Genomic DNA, 18,736 nt, shown 5'->3' with positions numbered 1-18,736 from the left:
GGAGCTCCAGGTTTACCCTGCGAACCTGTGCGGCAGAATGAGCAGGGGGTCTTTGGAGCCCCGCGGGGCTCAGCTTGGCGCCTGGGCTGTAGTGCTGATGCCGACAGGCAGGTGGCAGTGTTGGGCCAGAAAACAGTCTTGTCCAGCTCCGGCCCTCCCTCCGGTCCCGGGTGCAGGCCACCCCCAACCTGGAATCCAGGATGGGTCAGGTCGTGCTGGCCACACCAGCCACAAGGGGTTGGCCGTGCCTGCTGGTGCCACCGAGCATCCCACGGCAGTTCCCTCAGCTGTAGTCAGACCAGAGTGATACGGGGGTGGCAGGGATACAAGTGTCAGCCCACAGGCTCATCTCTGCCATCCCCCTGTCTGCGTGGCCTCAGAATTGACACCACTTGGCACCTAGGGCCAGTGGCACAGACCCCACACAGTGATGTTTGTGGGGTGTAGGGAGAGCTCACGGCCTCCTGGTGCCTGTGAAGGGTCCACCCTCTCTTCCAACCTCACTCAGCCAGTCCTCAGCCCCCCACACCAAAGGGTTCATCCCACCCCCATCTTGTTTGGTTTTCTTACTGCTCCATCTTAAATGGAGGCTCCTGCTGTTCGCTGATCCCCGTCTTTCTGGAAAACTCCTACACATACTTCAAAACCCATCTGGGTCATTCCCTCCTCTAAGAACCCATTATCCCTCCCCATCTTCTCTCTCCTCTGGGTCTTTGCTAACACCCTGCAAGCTACTGGACAGAACCCCTCGAGAGCAAAGATCTTGCCTTTCTCTTCCTGACTCGGTTCTTGACTGAGCCCCTAGCGACTGTTGAGCTGAACTGATGCTATGAGGATCCGATTCCATAGAAAATGAGAACGTGATTTGCAAAGCGTAGGACACTTGCTGGCTAATTTCCCAGCGTCTTAGAACACTGTGACGTTGGTTAGAGTGCAGATTCCTGGGCCCCACCCAGAGGATAGGAATGATTCTCTAGGTCCAGGGTTGGGGCTGGGAATCTGTGTTTTCATCCAGCGGCCCAGGTGTTTCTGATGCCGGTGACTTGCAGCCCTCACTATGATGCTGAGGGTGGTGCCCAAGGTCAGAGCTAGAACCTGGTCCCTTCACTTCTTTCTGGCCAGGAGTTTTCCAGTAAGGGCACAAGCGGCTCTGCAGAGGGAGTCCTGGCCCACCAACCCGAAGAGCTGCCGCCCACAGCGGGGGCAGGAACGGGCTGGTCCCTACAGCACTAGGGTTGGCTCAGGACAAGCCCACCTCGGGCCAGGTGACACAGACACTGTGACAGCTGACCTGGAGCAGTCGGGGTGGCTTCCTGGAGGTGGTGGTTCTTGGGGAGGGGATGGGCTGAGTGGAAAGAACCTGTGTGGGCAAAGACTGGGAGCTGAAACCCAGCCGGGGGCATTCAGGAGCCCAGGGTGGCTTAGACAGAAGGCAGTGTGGAGGCCCTGGAATTTCTGAGACGGAACAGTCAATGCCCAGTAAGGTGATTTGCTGGTTTTCTGAAATTGAGTCTTGTTGTTTGGCAAGGGTGCTGGGTGTATTGAGGGAGAAGCAGGCCAGGAGGGTAGTGCAGGGCCAGCGTGGGGGTTGGCACGGCAGAGAAGGCCAGGACAGCCCCACTGCCTCGGCGAGTGGGGATGGGGCCAGGCCACGTATGGGGCAGGCAAGAGGGCGTGTGCAGCACGCAAGTAAAGGCAGACTGTGGCGCCAGCTGCCACGTAATGGCCATGTGACCCTGGCCAAGCCATTTGAACCCTCTGTGCCTCTGTTTCCCCATCTGTAAAATGGGATAATGATATTGCTGTGAGGAGTACCTCAGAGATGGGCTGTGTAGCTCTATAGAGACACAGTTTACTCACCTGTGCAGGAGTCAGTGGGACAAGGCAAGAAAGAAAGAATGGGTTTGCGAGGAAAGGAGAGAGAAGAGAAAAAAACTCCAGGTGGTCCGGCAACAGTGAATCTTAATTTGCATATTTACGGGGATAAACTGATTTGATCGCTGGCAGCTGGTGGGAGGGCCCCCTGGTCATTCCACCTTTAGAAGGCCAAGGAGGGCCCTCAGAGGAGACGCATGTGTTTTCATGGCTTCTCCAGGAAGCCGGGAGGGTTTAGCTGTGGCAGCCACGTGACGGGCTGTCCTTCCAGCCCACCTCCTCCGGGGTTCAGCCAGGTCACGCTTCCTCATCAGAATGTCTCACCAGCTACCTCACAGGCTCACTGGGAAGATTAAATGCAGAAAATTCTGACAGCAGGGCCAAGCGGTCTGCAGACAGAGGCAGCGGCCCGTGTACGTGTCGGCCGCCAGGGCTGTGGTCTGTTCTCACCAAGGCTACTCTGGGGAGGAGAGACGAGACCTCGGACGGACGGGGCACCTGTTTGTGGGGCGGGGGCCGCCGAGCTTTGGAAGCCTGCGAGTGTGAACCCAGAGATGAACCCAGAGACTGGGCGGGGCGACAGCAGAAGAGGCTGAGCGAGGCGGCTCAGGATGGGTGTTTGGGGCCAGAGCCGGCCCTTGACATTGGCGAGTGTTTCTGCCCCTTCGAGAGAGATGGACGCCCTGACCCGCCCCCAGCAGGGTCCCGGCTCGATTCGATGGCAGCCCAAGCTTTACCAGCACGGACTCTCACCGTCCCAGCCGCCAGGCAGGTAAGGCCATGTGCCTGCCTTGCAGATGCTTAGAGAAGTTAAGCGACAGGCTTCTTCTCCAGCCACCGTGCCCTGCCTGCCCGTGTTGGTCTTCCCCTCCCGGTGGCTTCAGGGAGTGCCCTCTGCCCCCGTTGCCCAGTGCATCTGGATCTGGGGAGTGTGGAGGAAGGGCAGAGGACAGAAGGGCCTTCTGCAGGCAGCAGCCTAAGCTGGGCAGCGGGGTCCCTGGCCTCCAGGCTCGCTGTTTTGCTGGTGGAAATCCCAAGGGCTGGGGCAGGACCCAGATGAAGTTGGCGCCTCTTTCTGCCGGGTCTCCAAGTCCTCTGGGTTCCCGTAGGACAGACGGCTGCTTCAGAGGCAAACCGGGGCGCACTTGGGGGCCTGACGGGCCGCAGCCCTTGCACCCCACGTCCTCTTCCTCCCAGGCTGGAGTTCCAAGGTCATCAGGGCAGGCGGAAGCCGTCTGCATGATCAAAGGAGACGGTCTTGTTTGACACGTGCGGCCCGGGTCCTCAGGGAGATGCTGAGATGGAGTCAGGAGGGTATGAGGCCTGTCAGGGTGACGCTTGCGAAAGACAAAAGGGACAGGAAGCAGGACCTGGCAGGGACTGAGCCTCGGTCAGCTGGGCCCGTCCCACTGCACTCCCATTGGCGGGGCGCCCAGGAGGAGCCTGACAGCTGCTGGAAAGCTCCAGTTAGAGGCCATCCGCTAACTGCACGCCTCAGAAGTTGTTTCTTGAAGGGACCCCAGAGACATCTCCAAGGTCACCGGATTCGTTGGCACCGTAATTGCACGTGTCAGGAAGCCCAACCCACTTTTCTTTCCAAGTGGGGAAATCAGGGCTGTGACTGGAAAGCAAACTCGTGCAGCTGAATTTGCCTGCTGCCAGCGATGCGCCCCACAGTGTGTGTCTGCACAGAATCCCCTCTCTACACAGGCTACGCTCTCGGAGTTCCCAAGGCTGTGTCTGCACCCCGCTTGTCCGTACTGAGTGGCCGAGGCCTCCAGGTTCTTCCTTTCAGTGACATGACCCTGTCCTTTGGCCCTGCCCTCCTGGCTTTCACCCCGGCCCCGCCCTGTTAGACATCGTCCTCCATCGAGGCAGGAGCCCCTGCAAAGACACCGGCACTCTCCCACTCAAGGACACTGCCCCGAGTGTCCACCTCACAGTCTGGGGCCCCAGTGGCCCCTCCAACGATGTGGACCAGATGCGCAAAGGGTGTAACAAGGCGAGGCCACCTGCTTTGCAGAGGCAGCCCGGGCCCTTCTCCGGGGACAGATCTGGCTTTGGGTGTCTGCAGGTGCTGAGGGCTGGTGTGCGAAGTGCAAAGCACAGGAGCATCAAACCTGCAGATTTCCGGGACCCTCCCCGGAGTCAGACCCAAGTCCCTGGGCCTCTGCATTTATTACCCAGCTCCTGAGTGGGGCTGGCGCACTCAGGCTGTCTACAGGGATCGGGTGAGGGGCACAGGGCTCTCTCTGAGCCTTCCAAGTGTCTCCCTGTCCCCTGTGCGTAGTGGGGAGGGACCATGGGCCTATGAAGACCAGTCCCACCCACGGTGGGGTCTGAGGATCTCAGAAACATGGAAGAGGGAGTCTCTTCGAGTCTGCACATTTTATTAAGATAATCGATTCTTAAGTTATTTCTTTGTTAATCAGAAAGCATCTCTGTGGCGAGAACATGCACAGTCTGTAGATATATAAAAATATATCAGTCACTGCGCCTCTCCTGAACGCTAGCTCCGAGCCGCCCCTCCCCACAGCGAGGGAGCTAAAGCCCCGTCTTGGGGGGATGCCAGAGGAGCGGCGGGGCAGCCTCCACCTGCTGGGTCCAATCAGGTCTGAAGGCATCTCCGTGGCCACGCTGGGGGCTTCTGGGGCACTGGTGGCAGGCAGCCCCAGGCCGTGGCCCCAGCACCCACGTATCCTGGCTCTTCCCAGGGAGCACAAGGGTTTCCCGTCTTCCTCCCCTGACCTTGCACGTGTGTGGTGAACCCTGCTGCACTGGCCACTGCAGTGTCATCACTGTAGGAACGGGAGGCCTGAACGAAGGCAGCTGGACCCCACGGAATCTGAAAGCTGACAGCTGGCCAGGAGCCTCGGGCAGGTGGCAGTGGTCATTTCCAACGGCTTAGACGCCTCCCCTTGGCACCTGGCTCAAGGGCTCTGATGGTCCAGAGTCCCGGTCCTGAAGGTGTCGGGACAGAGGTTAGCAGGATGCCCTGCGGGTGAGGCTCCGGACACAGAGCTCAAAGACCTCGGTGCTGACGGGCTATGCCCTCCATCCTCCGCACTGGGGCACGGGCACTGGGACAGCGCGGGCAGGGCTCCTCCAGGCCGCTCCCCACACACAACCCACAACCAGCCCTGGCAGCGTTGCCGGCTTTCGCCCAGCCTCCCGGCTCACCGTCCACCAGAGGTTGCTGGGCTATGGCTCTGGGCGTCCAGCTGCACACACACGTGAAAGGCCTGCTCTGGAAACAGCCCTCTCCAGGGGCGGCGGGTGTCTGGACGGCACCCCTCTTCCCTCCCACGTGGCCTGGGAGCCGGGGTTGGTGGGGGGCCCCCCGGCCAAGGCCGAGACGGACGCCTCAGTCCTGCCGGCGTTCGGGGTGTCCACCGCTTCAAGGGCAGCCAGGGCCCACACACCTTCTTCACTCCCAGGCCGTCGGGGCGAGCACCGCCTACCCACCTGCCCCCGCCCCGGGCTCCTCGGGAAAGCCAGGCCCACGCTGCCTCACCGGGTAGGTGCTGAGAAAGCGGCTGCGGCGCGGGCAAGACACAGCCCGGGGTCCCTCCCGATCGTGGAGCCCGTGCTCCGGCCGCCGCGGGGGCCGGGCTGCCGGTCAGAGCGGCGCGGGGCCCAGCAGGCCGGGCCCGGGGCGCGGGCACAGCTGCAGCTGCACGCTGGCCGTGAACCAGCGGCGGGGCCGGCCCAGGCTGAGGTGCAGGGTGGTGCGGAAGGAGCTGCGGGCGCGCTTGGGGAAGATGATGGTGGTGCTGCGGAAGCGGAGGGCTCGCGGCCGCGGCTCCAGGGTCAGCTGGCTGCGGTAGCAGCGCCACGTGCAGTTAGGCGCGGCCACGATCGTCTCGCTGTAGGCCGTGACCGTGGGCACCGGCGCGTAGAAGACCTTGTCCCGGAAGTGCCTCTCCGAGGCGTACTTGACCTCGGAATTGCAGCTGCGGGGGAGGGCGGGAGCGCGGGGGTGAGCCCCGGAGGCGGCAGCCAGGTCACCGTCCCGCGTGGTTGGGGGGGGGGGGCAGTGCGAACACGGAACGGCCTGGGCTCTTCCGAAATGCCCAGGTCAAAAGGGCAAGGAAGGGCTGAGGGACCCAGCTGGCTTGGAGGAAACTCGAGAGACGGGACAGTTAAATGCCGCACGTGACGCTGGCGGGATCCTGAACTGGGATAAAAATAGGCCATAAAAGGACATTTGGGGACAGTGGGCGGGACCGGACCAGGCAGTGGCCGTGTTTCAGCTCTAGCTGGCCCGGTTTTGGCAAGTGCACTGTCATTATGTGAGAGGATGTCACTGTCCTTAGGAAGGACACCAGCCGGAGTTACTTAGCGGTTCAGGGTCACGGTGTCACTAACATCCTCTTAAACGGGTCAGAAGAAAGTTTCGTTTACGTAGAACGAGACAGTGAGCAGATATTCAAGCCATGGAAAGAGTCAATGAATCTGTCTAACGGGGGTTCCCTGTACTCTTCCTGCAACTTTCCTTAAGTTTGAAATGTTATCAAAATAAGTTTCCCCCCAGGTAGCCTCAGCACCTCTAGGTGAGTGACCCTCCTTACGAGGGACCAACTGCTCAGTGCCCCCAGCTCTGCTCCCAGATCATCACACTGGAAGGAAAAGCTCCGGGGAGGGGCGTGGGGACTTCACCTGTCTCCCTCCCTGCTGCACCCCACAGGTGACCCGCGTGGGAAGGGAAGCAGGGGTCCCTAGAGCCCAGGCAGCTCGCATCCACCCTGGCTGGGGCCTCTGTAATAAAAACTAAAAAGGAGAGCTCTTTGGGAAGAAAAACTTTTAAAGGGGACCTGTTTGTCTCCTGGGACCCTATCCAGAGGTGAAGCGGGAGGAGGTAGTGGGTCCCACACCCCTGGGCAGGCCGGGGCGACGTGGACAAATCCATCCTGAGCCGGTGAGACCCACGGACCCTAGACTCCACCTTCTGGAAGCCCGATCCCCAGAAGCCCTCCGAGGAGGGCAGATGGCTGGGGGAAAGCTCCCGGTGGGGTGGCCTTAACTCAGAAGTGCAGGTGCCACCTGAGACGTCCTACACGTGGGAGGGCACCTAATACACATTCAGGGCAATGGCTCCCCGGGGGAAAAAGGGGCAAATTCAACATAAAACCCAGCCAGGTTGGGGGTGAAGGTCAGTGTGGAAATGGTTGCATGTGGGCCGGGAAGGGCTGGAGAGGTGGCAGGGAAGGCCACCCGGGGATAGAGTCTCTTCAAATCACGGCTATGCCTCCTCGGGGAGCAGCACGCGGAGGGGCTGCCTAGAGGGAGGGGAGCCTGCTGAGCGCCCCAGCCTGGCCACCCCGCCCCACCCGGCCCAGCTGCCCCACTCACCGGATCTCGGGCGTGGGTTCTGGGTTCACCTCAATGCTCTCCCCAAAGAACACGGGCAGCATCCGGGGCCTCATCGCTCGCGCCGGGGTGCTCGGGGGGAGGGGGAGGGGCTGAGGGGAAAGCCAGGGACACAGGGTCACGTGAGCAGCCCTTTGGCACTGCAACCTCAGCTCCCCGCCAGGCACAAGGGTTGCCCCACACCACTCCAGTCCTGGTTTTCTGGAAGCCTGCTTTGCGGGGTCCATCGGGAAGCCCACCCCAGCGTCCCTCTGTGGAACGCAAGCGCTCTGATGCCCACGGCTCCCCACCCAGCCACCGGCCTGCCCCTCACTTCCTGGGCATCTCAATAAGGGGACGTGGTAACGGCCTCTTTCTACAACGCCCAGCCCACCCGAGCCCCAGGAGCCAGGCTCAGAGCCCTGTAGAACTGGGACCCCTCTCAGGGAGCCCCTGAGCCTGAGCCTCGCAAGCTGCGACCCTGGGTGACACGTCAGGTAGGAGCTCTGCGAGGGACTCAAGACCGTGCTCGAGGGAAGAGTTCCCCGCGCTTCTTGGTGCGTGGCTGCGGGCCCCTCCTTCAGCTCCTGCACAGGCTTCCCCTGTCCTCGCGTGGACGAGGAGAGATCACAGCAGCTATGCCTTCTGAGCGCTAACCGCACCGGGCCGTTGCTCTGAGCTCTCCATGTATCCATACATTCGATCACGGGAGGGAGCTGTTACTAGCATCCCCATTTTACAGATGCTGAAACTGAGGCCCAGGGTGGCTAAGTAACTTGCCTGAGGCCACACAGCTAGGAAGAGGCAGAGCTGGGCTTGGAACCCTGGCGGTCTGGCTCCAGAGTCTGCGCCCTCACCCATGTTCCCCGGCTGCCTCTCGGGTCCACGGGACGGGTGCTGCAGCCCCAAGACCTGTCCTGTCACCTCCTGCTCGGAGCAAGCTTGCCCTCACACGCAGGATCCGGGCGCTTCCCACACAGGCCTCTGCCCGTATATCTTTCACTCGCCTTGGCCACGGCCCAGGCTGCCTCTGTGCCTTGGTTTATGCTGTTCCCTGTACTAGGAACGTCCTTCCCTTTTCTTCTCACTTGGTCCGTCCAGGGTGACAACTCAGGCACCAGCTCCCTTGTCTTCCCCCAACATCCTCTGAGGTGTTCCTGGAGCTCCCACCTGCTGGTCTCCATTGCTGCGACCCCTTTGTGTGTCGCCCCCAGACCATGAGCTCCTTAAGATTCAGGACCTGATGACCTCTCTGGCCCCAGGGCCTGGCACCTCGCAGACCCTATGGTGTCCAAGGGCAGGACCTCACACGTGCAAAGCAGCGCCCTGCTCCCCTTCCACCTCTCCCCGCCATCCTGTGAGCCCTTGGGCCAGGCCCACACCTGTCTTCAAATCCGCTCTCAGCCTATGGACATGGTCACCGCAGCCCCCTCCTCAGCTGATCACAGCGTCCCCAGAACAGGGGCCGAGGAAGGACCACAGGAAGAAAAGATCTAAGACTTGGAGAAAGAGGGGGTTCTCCATAGGCCCCCAGCAGCTGTCGTCAAGCTGTCCCATCTCTCCCTTGCTGGGCATGGCAGGTGGAATAATGACCCCCAAAGTGTGCATGTCCTAATCCCCAGAACGTGGGAGTGCGTGACCTTACAGGGCAAAAGGGACTTTGCACGTGTGGTTAAGGATCTTGAGATGGGGAGGCTGTCCTGGAGTGTCCAGTGGGCCCCCAATGTCTTCACAAGGGGTCCTTATAAGTGAAAGAGGGAGGCAGGGGGGTCAGAGTCAGAAAGAAATTGAGGACATTATGCTGCTGCCTTAAGGGTGGACGGGGCCAGGAGCCAAAGACTGTGGACAGCCTCTAGAAGGCGGGAAAGGCGAGAATTCTCCCCTAGAGCATCCAAAATCCTTGCTTTTAGCCCGTGAAAGCTGTTGTAGATTTCTAACCTTTGGAACTGTAAGATATTCAATCTGTGTCGTTTTAACCCACTATGCGTGGGGTCATTTGTTAGAGCAGCGACAGGGAGCTAATACACCATGGGACCCAGAAAACAACTCCCCTCTCGGGGCTGCAGCCTCCTGGGCCCCGAAGTGGGGCCACAGGAGCACCCGCCTCCCAGGCCGCAGTCATGACAGTGATTCAAAGTGTGTGAATGTGTGGGACAGTGCCCGGCACGGGGCAAGCGCCACATGAAGTCTTGTATAAAAGTCTCGGAATACGGAGAAAAGGCTTGTATTCTGCGTGCTTTTCACAAAGGCTCGAGGGGTGGTGGCTGGTGCGGGGGGGGGTCCTCTCAGGAGAGAGAGGTACAATCCACACTCTTTTTAACCTTGAGACAACCCTGCTCCTACCTTTCAGAAGCAAGTGCACATCATTCAGGCGCTTTAAATTTAAAAATAAAATAGTGATGGGAATTCCCAGGCGGTCCAGTGGTTAGGACTCCACACGTTCACTGCCACGGCCCGAGTTCAATCCCTGGTTGGGGAACTAAGATGCCAAGAGCCGTGCAGTGTGGCCAAAAATTTAAAAATATATTAGTTAAAAAAAAATAAAACAGTGACAAGATATAGGCACTTCTGGCATCCTCTGTGGCTCTGTGAAATCAGCACCGGCCTCAGCTGTAAAACTCCATGATCTGATGCTCATAAAAATCATACTCTCTCCCCGCGAGACTATCTGAAGCGTGAAGTATGGCGCTTCCCCAAACGTGTGCAGGGGTTTGCTGAGCACCTACTGTGCGCCAAACACCTACTGTGCGCCAGGCCCTGTGTGAGTCGGATGAGGCACAGCGCCTCCCAGGGCTCTTCTTGTGGACACCGAAGAGGAGAGAGGGTGAGGCAGGCGTGTGAGGGACTATGGCCATGGGTGCTAAGGTTTTGGGAGGTGTCTCTAGGTGGAAGGGCTGGAGGGAGGGAGGGGCAGCCTGCTACTGGTCTCCATCCCCCCACCCCACCCCCAAGAAAGAACAGTTCCCAAGCTCATAGGCAGGGAGGGCTTCCTTGGGAGGCAAAGCCTTCGGTGCAGAGCTGGGTACCACCACCCCTCTCGGGTCCCCCTGAGCCTCCTGGCGCGGCCCTGGTGCACATGTGGGGCCCCATTCTGGCCGGATCTCACTCCCCACACTGGCTGCCAGCAGAGGGGACAAGGCCGACCTCACAGACTAGGCCAGGAAGCTGGAGCTCTGGGCACCATTTTCCAAAGGGCCCTGGTGGAAAACAGCTAAAATCTGCCCCACCTGGGAACACGATACGAGAAAGAGAGGAAGCCTCTGAAAATCCAGACGCAGGCTGGCGTCCAGGGGCCCCAGGGGCGACGAGACAGCTCAGGCAGTCGTTGCCGAGGCCTGAGGCTGCCCCCGCAGGGCTCCAGGGACCAGTGGCAGTTCCGGCGTCCCGCAGCCGCCGGGCTCCGGAAGCTCAGAGCCGAGTCTTGCAGCTGCAGCGGTGTTTTAACATCAACATGGCAGCGCTGCGCGCGGAGCCCGGCCAGCCCCGGGAGCCGGCCAGGAAGGCACACCGCTGGCCCTGCAAGGGCAGCCCTCCAGCCACGCTGGACTCACATTCCCATCGGAGCCGCCGGCGTGGGAGGCGGGCTGAGGACGGGGCTTGGGCTCCAGCGCCCAGGGGACCCCCTGCTGCTGCCGCTGCACCTGATGGCCTGGACTGGGCCACCTGGAGCAAAGAAAGCTCCCAGGCGCCCTGCTCCCCTCACCGCCCCCCGACCCTGGGGCAGCCACATCCCAGCTCGTTTCCCCAAAGGCCCTGGTGCTTGCTTCCCTCTGAAGAGGACCCGTCGAGAAACCCACCTGTGCCAGCCACCTGCGCACAGTGCCTCAGTTTGCTCGTCTGTACGAGGAGGCTGATGCCCGGGTGCGAGCTGGCCGGTGTCCTCGGGTCCCCTCGCAGCCCTGGGCTGCAGGGGCAGGGGAAGGCACGGGGAAGCTGAGAGCTGAAGGCCGGACCCCAGACTCCCAGACGCCACACACGCCCACCCTGGGATGGCGACACAGCTGGGCCAGCCTCCAGCCCCCAGCTCCTTCTAGGGACCGGGAGAGCCCTGTTCTAGCCTGGGGAGGGGGCTGGTCTGGCTCCCTGGTCTCCTGGGCAGGCAGGGTGTGTGTGTAGGGACCAGGGAGTGCTTCTGAGAGAGTGGGACCCAGAGAACAGCGGGCTGCCCTCCGCCTACCATGCCCCCCCACCCCACCGCCTCGCCCAGTGATTCACACGCCTTCCCTGGAGCTGCCGGGTGAGGATACATACTCCACGCCTGGAAGTAAAAATACACCCCGGCGTCTGGAGAGCTCCCCCTTCCTGGCTGTGGTACAGGGCACGGCCCACAGGACGGCAAAGAAAGATAAGTCCTCCGTCGTGAGAGCTCCGTGCCGCGCGGTGACAGCCCAGCCCCACCGGGGATCCGGGCCTGGCTGGCAGTGACAGGTAGGGATGGCGCAGCGGTGTGACACACGGCGGTCCCCCACCTGCCACCACACGGGACGTGGCTGAAGACCACGTGTGACCCACAGAACCTTCCGCTTAGGGAGCATCAAGTCCCCATCAGCGGAGGGTAAGTGGCAGGAGGAAGGGTCCGGGGAGACCCCACACTGACATGGGAGAGGGGCGTCCTCACCAAAGCCACAGGGAACCTTTGTAAGGGCCGAGACAGCCTTTCTCAGGCCACTGGCCTCACTGGCGGGGGATGGCTTCAACCACGATTGGAATTACACTGAAGATCTTCGGCGTGTTTGGGGATTTGAGACCAAAAGCTCCCGTGCTGGGCTAAGGGGACGCTGACCTGCACCCGTGAGGAAAGTGATCAAGGAGGGACATTTAAGCCCCAAGAATTCTTATCCTTTTTATGAAAGGCTTCGGGTATCGGTGGCAAATCCTGGGGTGAGGGGAGGGACTCCAAATGGCTCGTTGCACAACACGGCACGACAGAGGCGGTGAGGGGGCCAGGCTCGGGGAGCCCAGGAGACCCCAAACGGCGCAGGCGCAGGGTCTGGCACTCAGAGCAGTGAAACTGAGCAAAGCCATACATCACAGGCCGGAGGCCGGGCTCAGGGACGGGCCGGCTCCCCACGATGCCCTTGGGGGCCCGACGGACCCAAGCCAGCCGGACGGTGCTGGGTTGGTTTGTGGCCTCCACAGAGATATGTTCGTGTCCTAATCCCCAGGACCTGTGAATGTGACCCTGTTTGGAAACAGGGTCTTTGCACATGTGATCAAGTTAAGATGCGGTCCCACTGGACGGGGCAGGCCCTAATTCAACATGGCTGGTGTCCTTATACAAAGAGGGAACTTTGGACACGGGACACACAGAGGGAAGAAGGCCATGGGGGAACGGAGGGAGAGATGGAGGGGTGCATCTCCAAGGTAAGGCACGCCGAGGATGGCCGGCCACCACCAGACGTTGGGACAGACACAGGGATGGATTCTCCCCTGGAGCCTTCGGAGGGAACACCCGGATCTCAGACCTCAGGCCTCTTTGTACCTTATCTGTTTCCCCCACCCCACAGCAGGGAGGCCAGGAGTCCCAAGGGCACAAAGGACAGACCACGCCCACCCCAAGGAGAGTCCCTGTCAGTCCCCGCCTAGTGGCATTTTCCCAGGAAGGTGGCTCCTGTCCACTCCCTCGCTCCCAGAGCGCCCGGCAGGGCACGGGCGTTAGTGTGACTAAAGCTACAGGTGGAACTTCTCACTCGGATGAGCCTTTCACAGAGACGCGAGGCTGTCAGAGACGTTGCTGAATTCCCGCTGGAGGCCACTTCATCCAGGGTTAAGCGGACGGGGGCTGAAAGGAGGCGCCAGGGTTTCTGGCCCCTCACGGCCTTCCTCTCCGCCAACAGGCTCCTCCCTCCGTGGCCTGACACCTGGTTCTCTTGCAGCTCAGCTTGCTCATAGGCACCTTCGCTGGTCAGGGGCACATCGTGAGCCTGCAAGGGGGCCATGGGGGCTGACCCCTGTCTCCTCAGTTCACCTGCCCGTCCATCCATCCATCCGTGTGTCCATCCATCCATCCATTCATCCATCGGTCCATTTATCCATCCATTTGTCCATCCATCCACCCATCCATCCTTCTGTCCATGTATGCGTTCATCTGTCCATCCTTCCATCTGCCCGTCCATCCATCCATCTCTCCATTTGTCCATCCACCTGTGCTGCCATCCTTCCTAATGCCGGGCACTAACTCCCTAAATTCCTAACTCCCTTCCCTCTCTGCCCTCACCCTTGGTTTCGCCATCATAGACCAGAAACAGAGAGATGGGAAAATCCAGGTGTCCTGGGTTGGGGGCAGGGGTGGTGACAGCCGAGATCCTAAGAGTTGGCAGCGACGAAGATTTCCAAGGGTTGGGCAGCCCCGGGAGATTTTCGAGGATGGGCAAAGACAACCCACTCCCCACCACCAATTCTACCTGGTTCCGGCCCCAAGGGCTTCCCTCGGAATCTGGGTCCGGGGAACCAGCACCTCGTCCTTAGGGCAATTCCCCAGTGTGCCCCTCGGACATACACTCGATGTGTAAGCAAACCCCAGGAGATCAGATGGGGGTGACGGGTCAACGCACGAGGGGGCCCAGGCCACTGGCTTCTAGAGAACCCATATCCACATCTGAGGGGGTAACAGCTCAGACTGTCACCTCCAGTCACCACTCCACGGAGGGCCGAGCCCCTCATCTGCCACAGATGGGTGATCGGTCCTCATCTCACCCACCCCAGTGGTGGCTGTCCCCTCAAAGGTGCACCCCAGAGAAGACGACTTGCGATCCCAAATGCCGTCTGTGCTCTCCCTGAGGGTGGTAAGAGGGGACAGGGCTAGTTCCCTGAACTGGCCATGTTAACCTGGGGAGATGGGTATCTGCCACACACACTCGCTCATCCTTCCTGGCAGCAAGACCTCTCCCCACAGCTCTGCCAGGCAGGACGGGGAGGGGGGCAGGAAGGACATGGGGTGTTCCCTCAATCTGGAGCCGGAGGTCCAGGCCCCGAGAGCTCAAAGGTGACACAGACAGCGGCTGTCCTGTTCACAGCTGTATCCCTCGCCAGGCCTGGCTTAAATATTTGTGGGATGAATGCAGCTGACAGGCGAACCCTGGCTGGCCCGGCAGGCGGCCTTGGCTGGCCCGGTGTCCTGCAGGCGACCAGGGGCCCTGCAGGGAGACAAGCCCTCCGCAGAGCCTGTTCTGCAAGGCACTTCTCAGTCAAGTCTCTGATTTGCGTTTCTAATTTGGAGGGTCTGGGAGCTCATGAGGCCTTTTTAAAAAATAAAAATAAAACAGTCACAAGTACATTTTGGAAAGACCAAATGGAATTTTACTTTCTGGCCTCAGCTTAGCCTACAAGTCCCTGCACTGCCCTCCACCAGCCTCACGGCTGCAACTCAACCACACCTCAGGACCTTTGCACTTGCCATTCCCTTGGACTGACACACATTTCAGCCCTATGACCATAAAGGCCACTCTCTCATGTTTTCTGGTTTCCATTAAATGTCACTTCCCTGACCATCCAGTCTAAAGGAGCTCTACCTGAACCCAGCTCTTCGTCTTACGGGCACTTAACAATCCACCTGGTGTTTTATCACATGTTTAAGTTGGTGACTGTCTCTCCCACTAGAATGCCAGTTCCACGAGGGCAGGGACCTTGAACATCTTGTTCACCACTAAGTCACCCACGGCCCAAAACAGCACATGGCATATAGTAGGTGCTCAATAAGTACCGGTGGGACGAATGACCGATTCCTAGATCTTCCTTTGGTTTGGAAATTACCAGGAACGGTACCATCGTTGGTCCACAGAGTGGGCCAGAAGAAAACCTATGATCAAGTTAGGGTGGGGTTGAGGGATTCATTTATACCCAGCCTACTCCCCAGTGCCTTTTACGTCTTGGGGGGCAATGTCGCAGCCAGCCCGTTACCCTACATCCACGGGGTACTGCGCAGAAGTTAAGTCCAGCTTATTAAAACAAAGTGGGGGAAATGGAGCCTCTTTCTAGAGGGTGAGCAAGTCTAACATGCACTTGCAGCATAATAAACACAGTGACAAGCCGGCGAGGACCTCAGTGGCCAGGGGGCTGGGGACAGAACTGCAGCTCATCCCCCTGGCTGGGGTGTGCGCCGCCAGTGTCGACCAGGAAGGCAGTGCTGGAAACTGGGTGTCAGAACAAAGATGCCTACCCCAGGCGGAACCCCAGGCCCACATGGTCTGACAGGTGCCACTAAGGGGCTGCCAGAGCAAAGCGGCCCTGCTTGCGGCCACCTGGAACCACCAACGCCGAGATGCAGGAGAGCAGCCGAAACTTTGCCTACATCTGCGCCTGGAAAGCACTGTCAGTGAGTGGCCCGCAGGCAGGATTAGCAACATTTAACAGGAGTTAACCTGCGGGGGGGCGGGGGTGGGGGTGGGGGTGGGGGATGGAGGCGGCCAGTGTGACAATAACTTAGGTGCCCGGGGCCCCAGCTGCAGGCCCCAGGGCTGAGAAGAGGCTTCCCTGGGGCAACCATTCCGTCTCTTTTTATTAAAAGCAGCATTTCCAAATCCTGTAGGTTCAGAGGTATTTTGTTTTTTTAAAAAAATCAAAACAAAACAACAACAACAAAACGCAGGTAGTTAATTAGCTGCACAGTGAAAGGTAGGATAATGCAAGGTTCAAGGGTAGAGACTCCGGAGCCCAATTCCCTGGGTTCTAACCCAGCACCGCCACTTAGTTTAGGCAAGTCGCTAACCTCTGTGCCTCAGCTTCCCCCTCTGGGAAATGGGTGTCATAAGAGCACCTACATACTTCTTGGGACTACTGTGAAAATGAAATGAGTTGATGCAAGTAAAGCGTTTAGGACGGCTCCCAGCACCTGGGAAGGCTATCTAAATGCAGATGTCATTACCTGTGCGGAAACAGCCCCAGGTCTTGCCTTCAAGCCAAATTAGAAAGATCAGAGACAGCTCAGTTCCATACCTGGCATCTAGTTAGCAAGGAGGGGAAAAAAATAAAAACTAGGACAGCCAAGACAAGTAAGCCAGGCCCACTGTTCTTATGGCCGCCCCTGGCTGGCCTGGCCGGCAGGGAAGGCCTCCAAAAATCCTTCTATAAGGGGGATTCCGGGTCATCCGAAGAATAAAGGGGAAGGCTGGTTCCCTGTCCCTTTTCTCCAAGGCCCACCGTGTAGGACACCACAGGGATTTATTCCCAACGCGAGAGCTCAAATACCACCCCCTCCATTCAACTGTGCCAAGTCTGAGACACTCTTTCAGGAAAGCTGGTACGATCAGACAGTGGGATCGATTTCACTGCCAACAGCCTGGGTCACATCTATCAATCCCTGGAAGTCCAGAACGCCTCTCCTACCCCCAGCCCCCAAAAGAGAGACCAAAGTTCAAATTCAACGCATGATTTTGGTCTAAGCCAGCGGTTCCCAAACTCTGCTGCACATGAGGATAACCCGGGGAGGTTTTAAAAATCCTGATGTCCAGGTGGCAGGCTCTACCAATCAAATGACACTGTCTGGAGGTATGAGGTGGGCATGGATATTCTTGAAAGATCTCCAGGAGAGGGATTTCTCTGGTGGTCCAGTGGTTAAGACTCCACGTTCCCAATGCAGGGGGCCTGGGTTCGATCCCTGGTCGGGGAACTAGATCCCAGATGCCGCAACTAAGAGTCCGCAGGATGAAACTAAGACTTGATGCAGCCAAATAAATAAATACTTAAAAAAAAAATCTCTGAGAGATTCCCGAACCCACTCAAGTTTGGGACCCACTGGACCAAGGAGCAAGGGAGACACCAGTGACATTCCCATCAATAGGCCTGGAGGCAGGGGAACCATTCCTTTCTGCTCCTGGGAGGATTTCCAACTGGGGGGAAGCATTTACTGCCCTGTGAGGTACCAGGTGGGCATTGCCGGGGCCCCAGGAAAGCGGCGCCGGGCTGCAGTCGTGCTAGGACACCCGGCAGAAACAACGTGAAGGCGTGCAGAGCGCCGCGGAACAGGGAAATGCCACTGGAATTGTTAGCAGACTCCAGATCTCAACTTGTCATTTCCTCAAGTCCAAAGGCGCCCGATCCCGCCTGCCTGGCTCCCGCCTGCCGGGGAAGGGGTGCGGGGAACCCAGTCTCAGCCCAGCCACCAAGCTGGGTGACCCCCGGAGCCCACCTGAGGGCCCCACTAAGTCTGGCAAGAGGGAAAACTCTTGCGTCTCCTGCCCTGGGGTTCCAGCCTTCCCCAGGCACCGCCTCAGCTCCACGTCAACATACCTCAACACCCCGGGAAGGAAGGGCTCCTGTCTGCGTTTGGTTAAAAAAAAAAAAAAAAAAAAAAAGTCTTTCACGTTGGCAGCACAGGGGGAAGAGTAAACAGGGAACCTGGGTACACTGCTCCGGCCAGGGGCTCCAGCTCACCTAGCCTGAAGCCAGCCTCTTGGAGGATTTCGGACAGTCCTCAACCCCTGCTCTTTCACTGCTGACAGTAAGACTCACGATCACTCCTTAGGCCCACAGCCAGGGAGAGGGCTGCAGGGGTCAGGCTGGACCATCCCCACCTGCGGAGCGTGGCTGTCACTTGGCCACCTTCTTGGCTGGGGGGATGGGGGGGGAACCCAGTCCCGGCTCCTGAAGTACCCCATCCGGGGGGCTGGCTCTGTTCCCGGTTTCTGCGCGAAGCCGCGTGCTTACCGCTTTGGCCTCGCCGGGTCCGGGGGCCTCCGAGGAGGCGCCAGAGCCCCCCGCGCGAGCGTCGAGGATGCCAGGCGCCAGGGAGTAGAAGGGCGGGCTGGGGCTGGGGCTGGGGGGCAGCCCGGAGTCTGGGCTGTCCAGCAAGCCCTCCCGGCTCTTCTCCTTGAGGCTCTCCTCCATGCCCTGCAGATGCAGGTGGCCCACCATGTCTGGGGGGCGCCGGGCGCGGGCCCCCGGCTCCTCGGGGGGCTCCTCCACCGCGCTCCGGGGCCCGGGGCGGGCGGCGGCGGGGCGAGGGCTGCGCGCCGGGGACCTGCGGGCAGAGCCGAGAGGCGGTGCGTCGGGCCCGGCGCCCCCCCGCACCCCCCCGCCCGAGTCCCCGGTTCCGCGGCCGCGCGCGCGCGCGCGCGCCGCGCCCAGGAGGGGCCGGCGGTCGGGCGCCCGGCTCCGTGCGCTCGGGGCGGCTGCCCCTCCGCGCTGCCACGCCGGGCCCGCCGCCCGCCCGCCGCTGCTGGCCGCGCTCCAGCCACGCCGGGCCCGGCCTCGCCTTCGCGCTCCGCCGCCCGCCGCCCGGCCCAGCCCGAGGCGCACGCCGCCGCCGGGCCCTCTCCGCACCTTCCCGGCCGCGCCTCCTTTTCTAGGCGCCTCCTCCCGGCCCACCCCGCCCCCGGCCTCGTCCGCGGTGGGCAACCGCCCCGTCTGGCGCCTCCGCCCCCCCAGCCCGCGCCCGGGGCGACTGCACAGCCCGGCAATCCTCCGGAATAAACACCCCAGCGGCGGCACCAAGGGATGACTCGTGGGGTCCCCAAGTCATCCCGAGTAACAGTAGTAGGCGTAGTCATGTCTGAGGCGACCTTTCGGGGCTTCT

General features: G+C 60.3%; 1 protein-coding gene across 1 annotated transcript; it reads right to left on the bottom strand.

Annotated features, from left to right (window-relative positions):
• Positions 1 to 5,494: 5,494 nt before the first annotated feature.
• On the bottom strand, positions 5,495 to 18,090 carry RFLNA (refilin A; the record flags this gene model as incomplete). The annotated part of the gene is made up of 3 exons (XM_082853575.1): positions 17,869 to 18,090; positions 7,228 to 7,337; positions 5,495 to 5,828 (listed from the first exon to the last, which is right to left on the bottom strand). Exons 1-3 carry the CDS (start codon positions 18,073 to 18,075, stop codon positions 5,495 to 5,497), a joined length of 651 nt encoding a protein of 216 aa, XP_082709701.1. The 5' UTR covers positions 18,076 to 18,090.
• Positions 18,091 to 18,736: the final 646 nt, after the last annotated feature.

Source organism: Leucopleurus acutus, assembly GCF_964270905.1.
Source record: "Leucopleurus acutus genome assembly, chromosome: 13".
NCBI classification, from domain to species: domain Eukaryota; kingdom Metazoa; phylum Chordata; class Mammalia; order Artiodactyla; family Delphinidae; genus Leucopleurus; species Leucopleurus acutus.
Note: the sequence above shows the minus strand (reverse complement) of the source record. Positions and strands in the feature narration are given on the sequence as shown.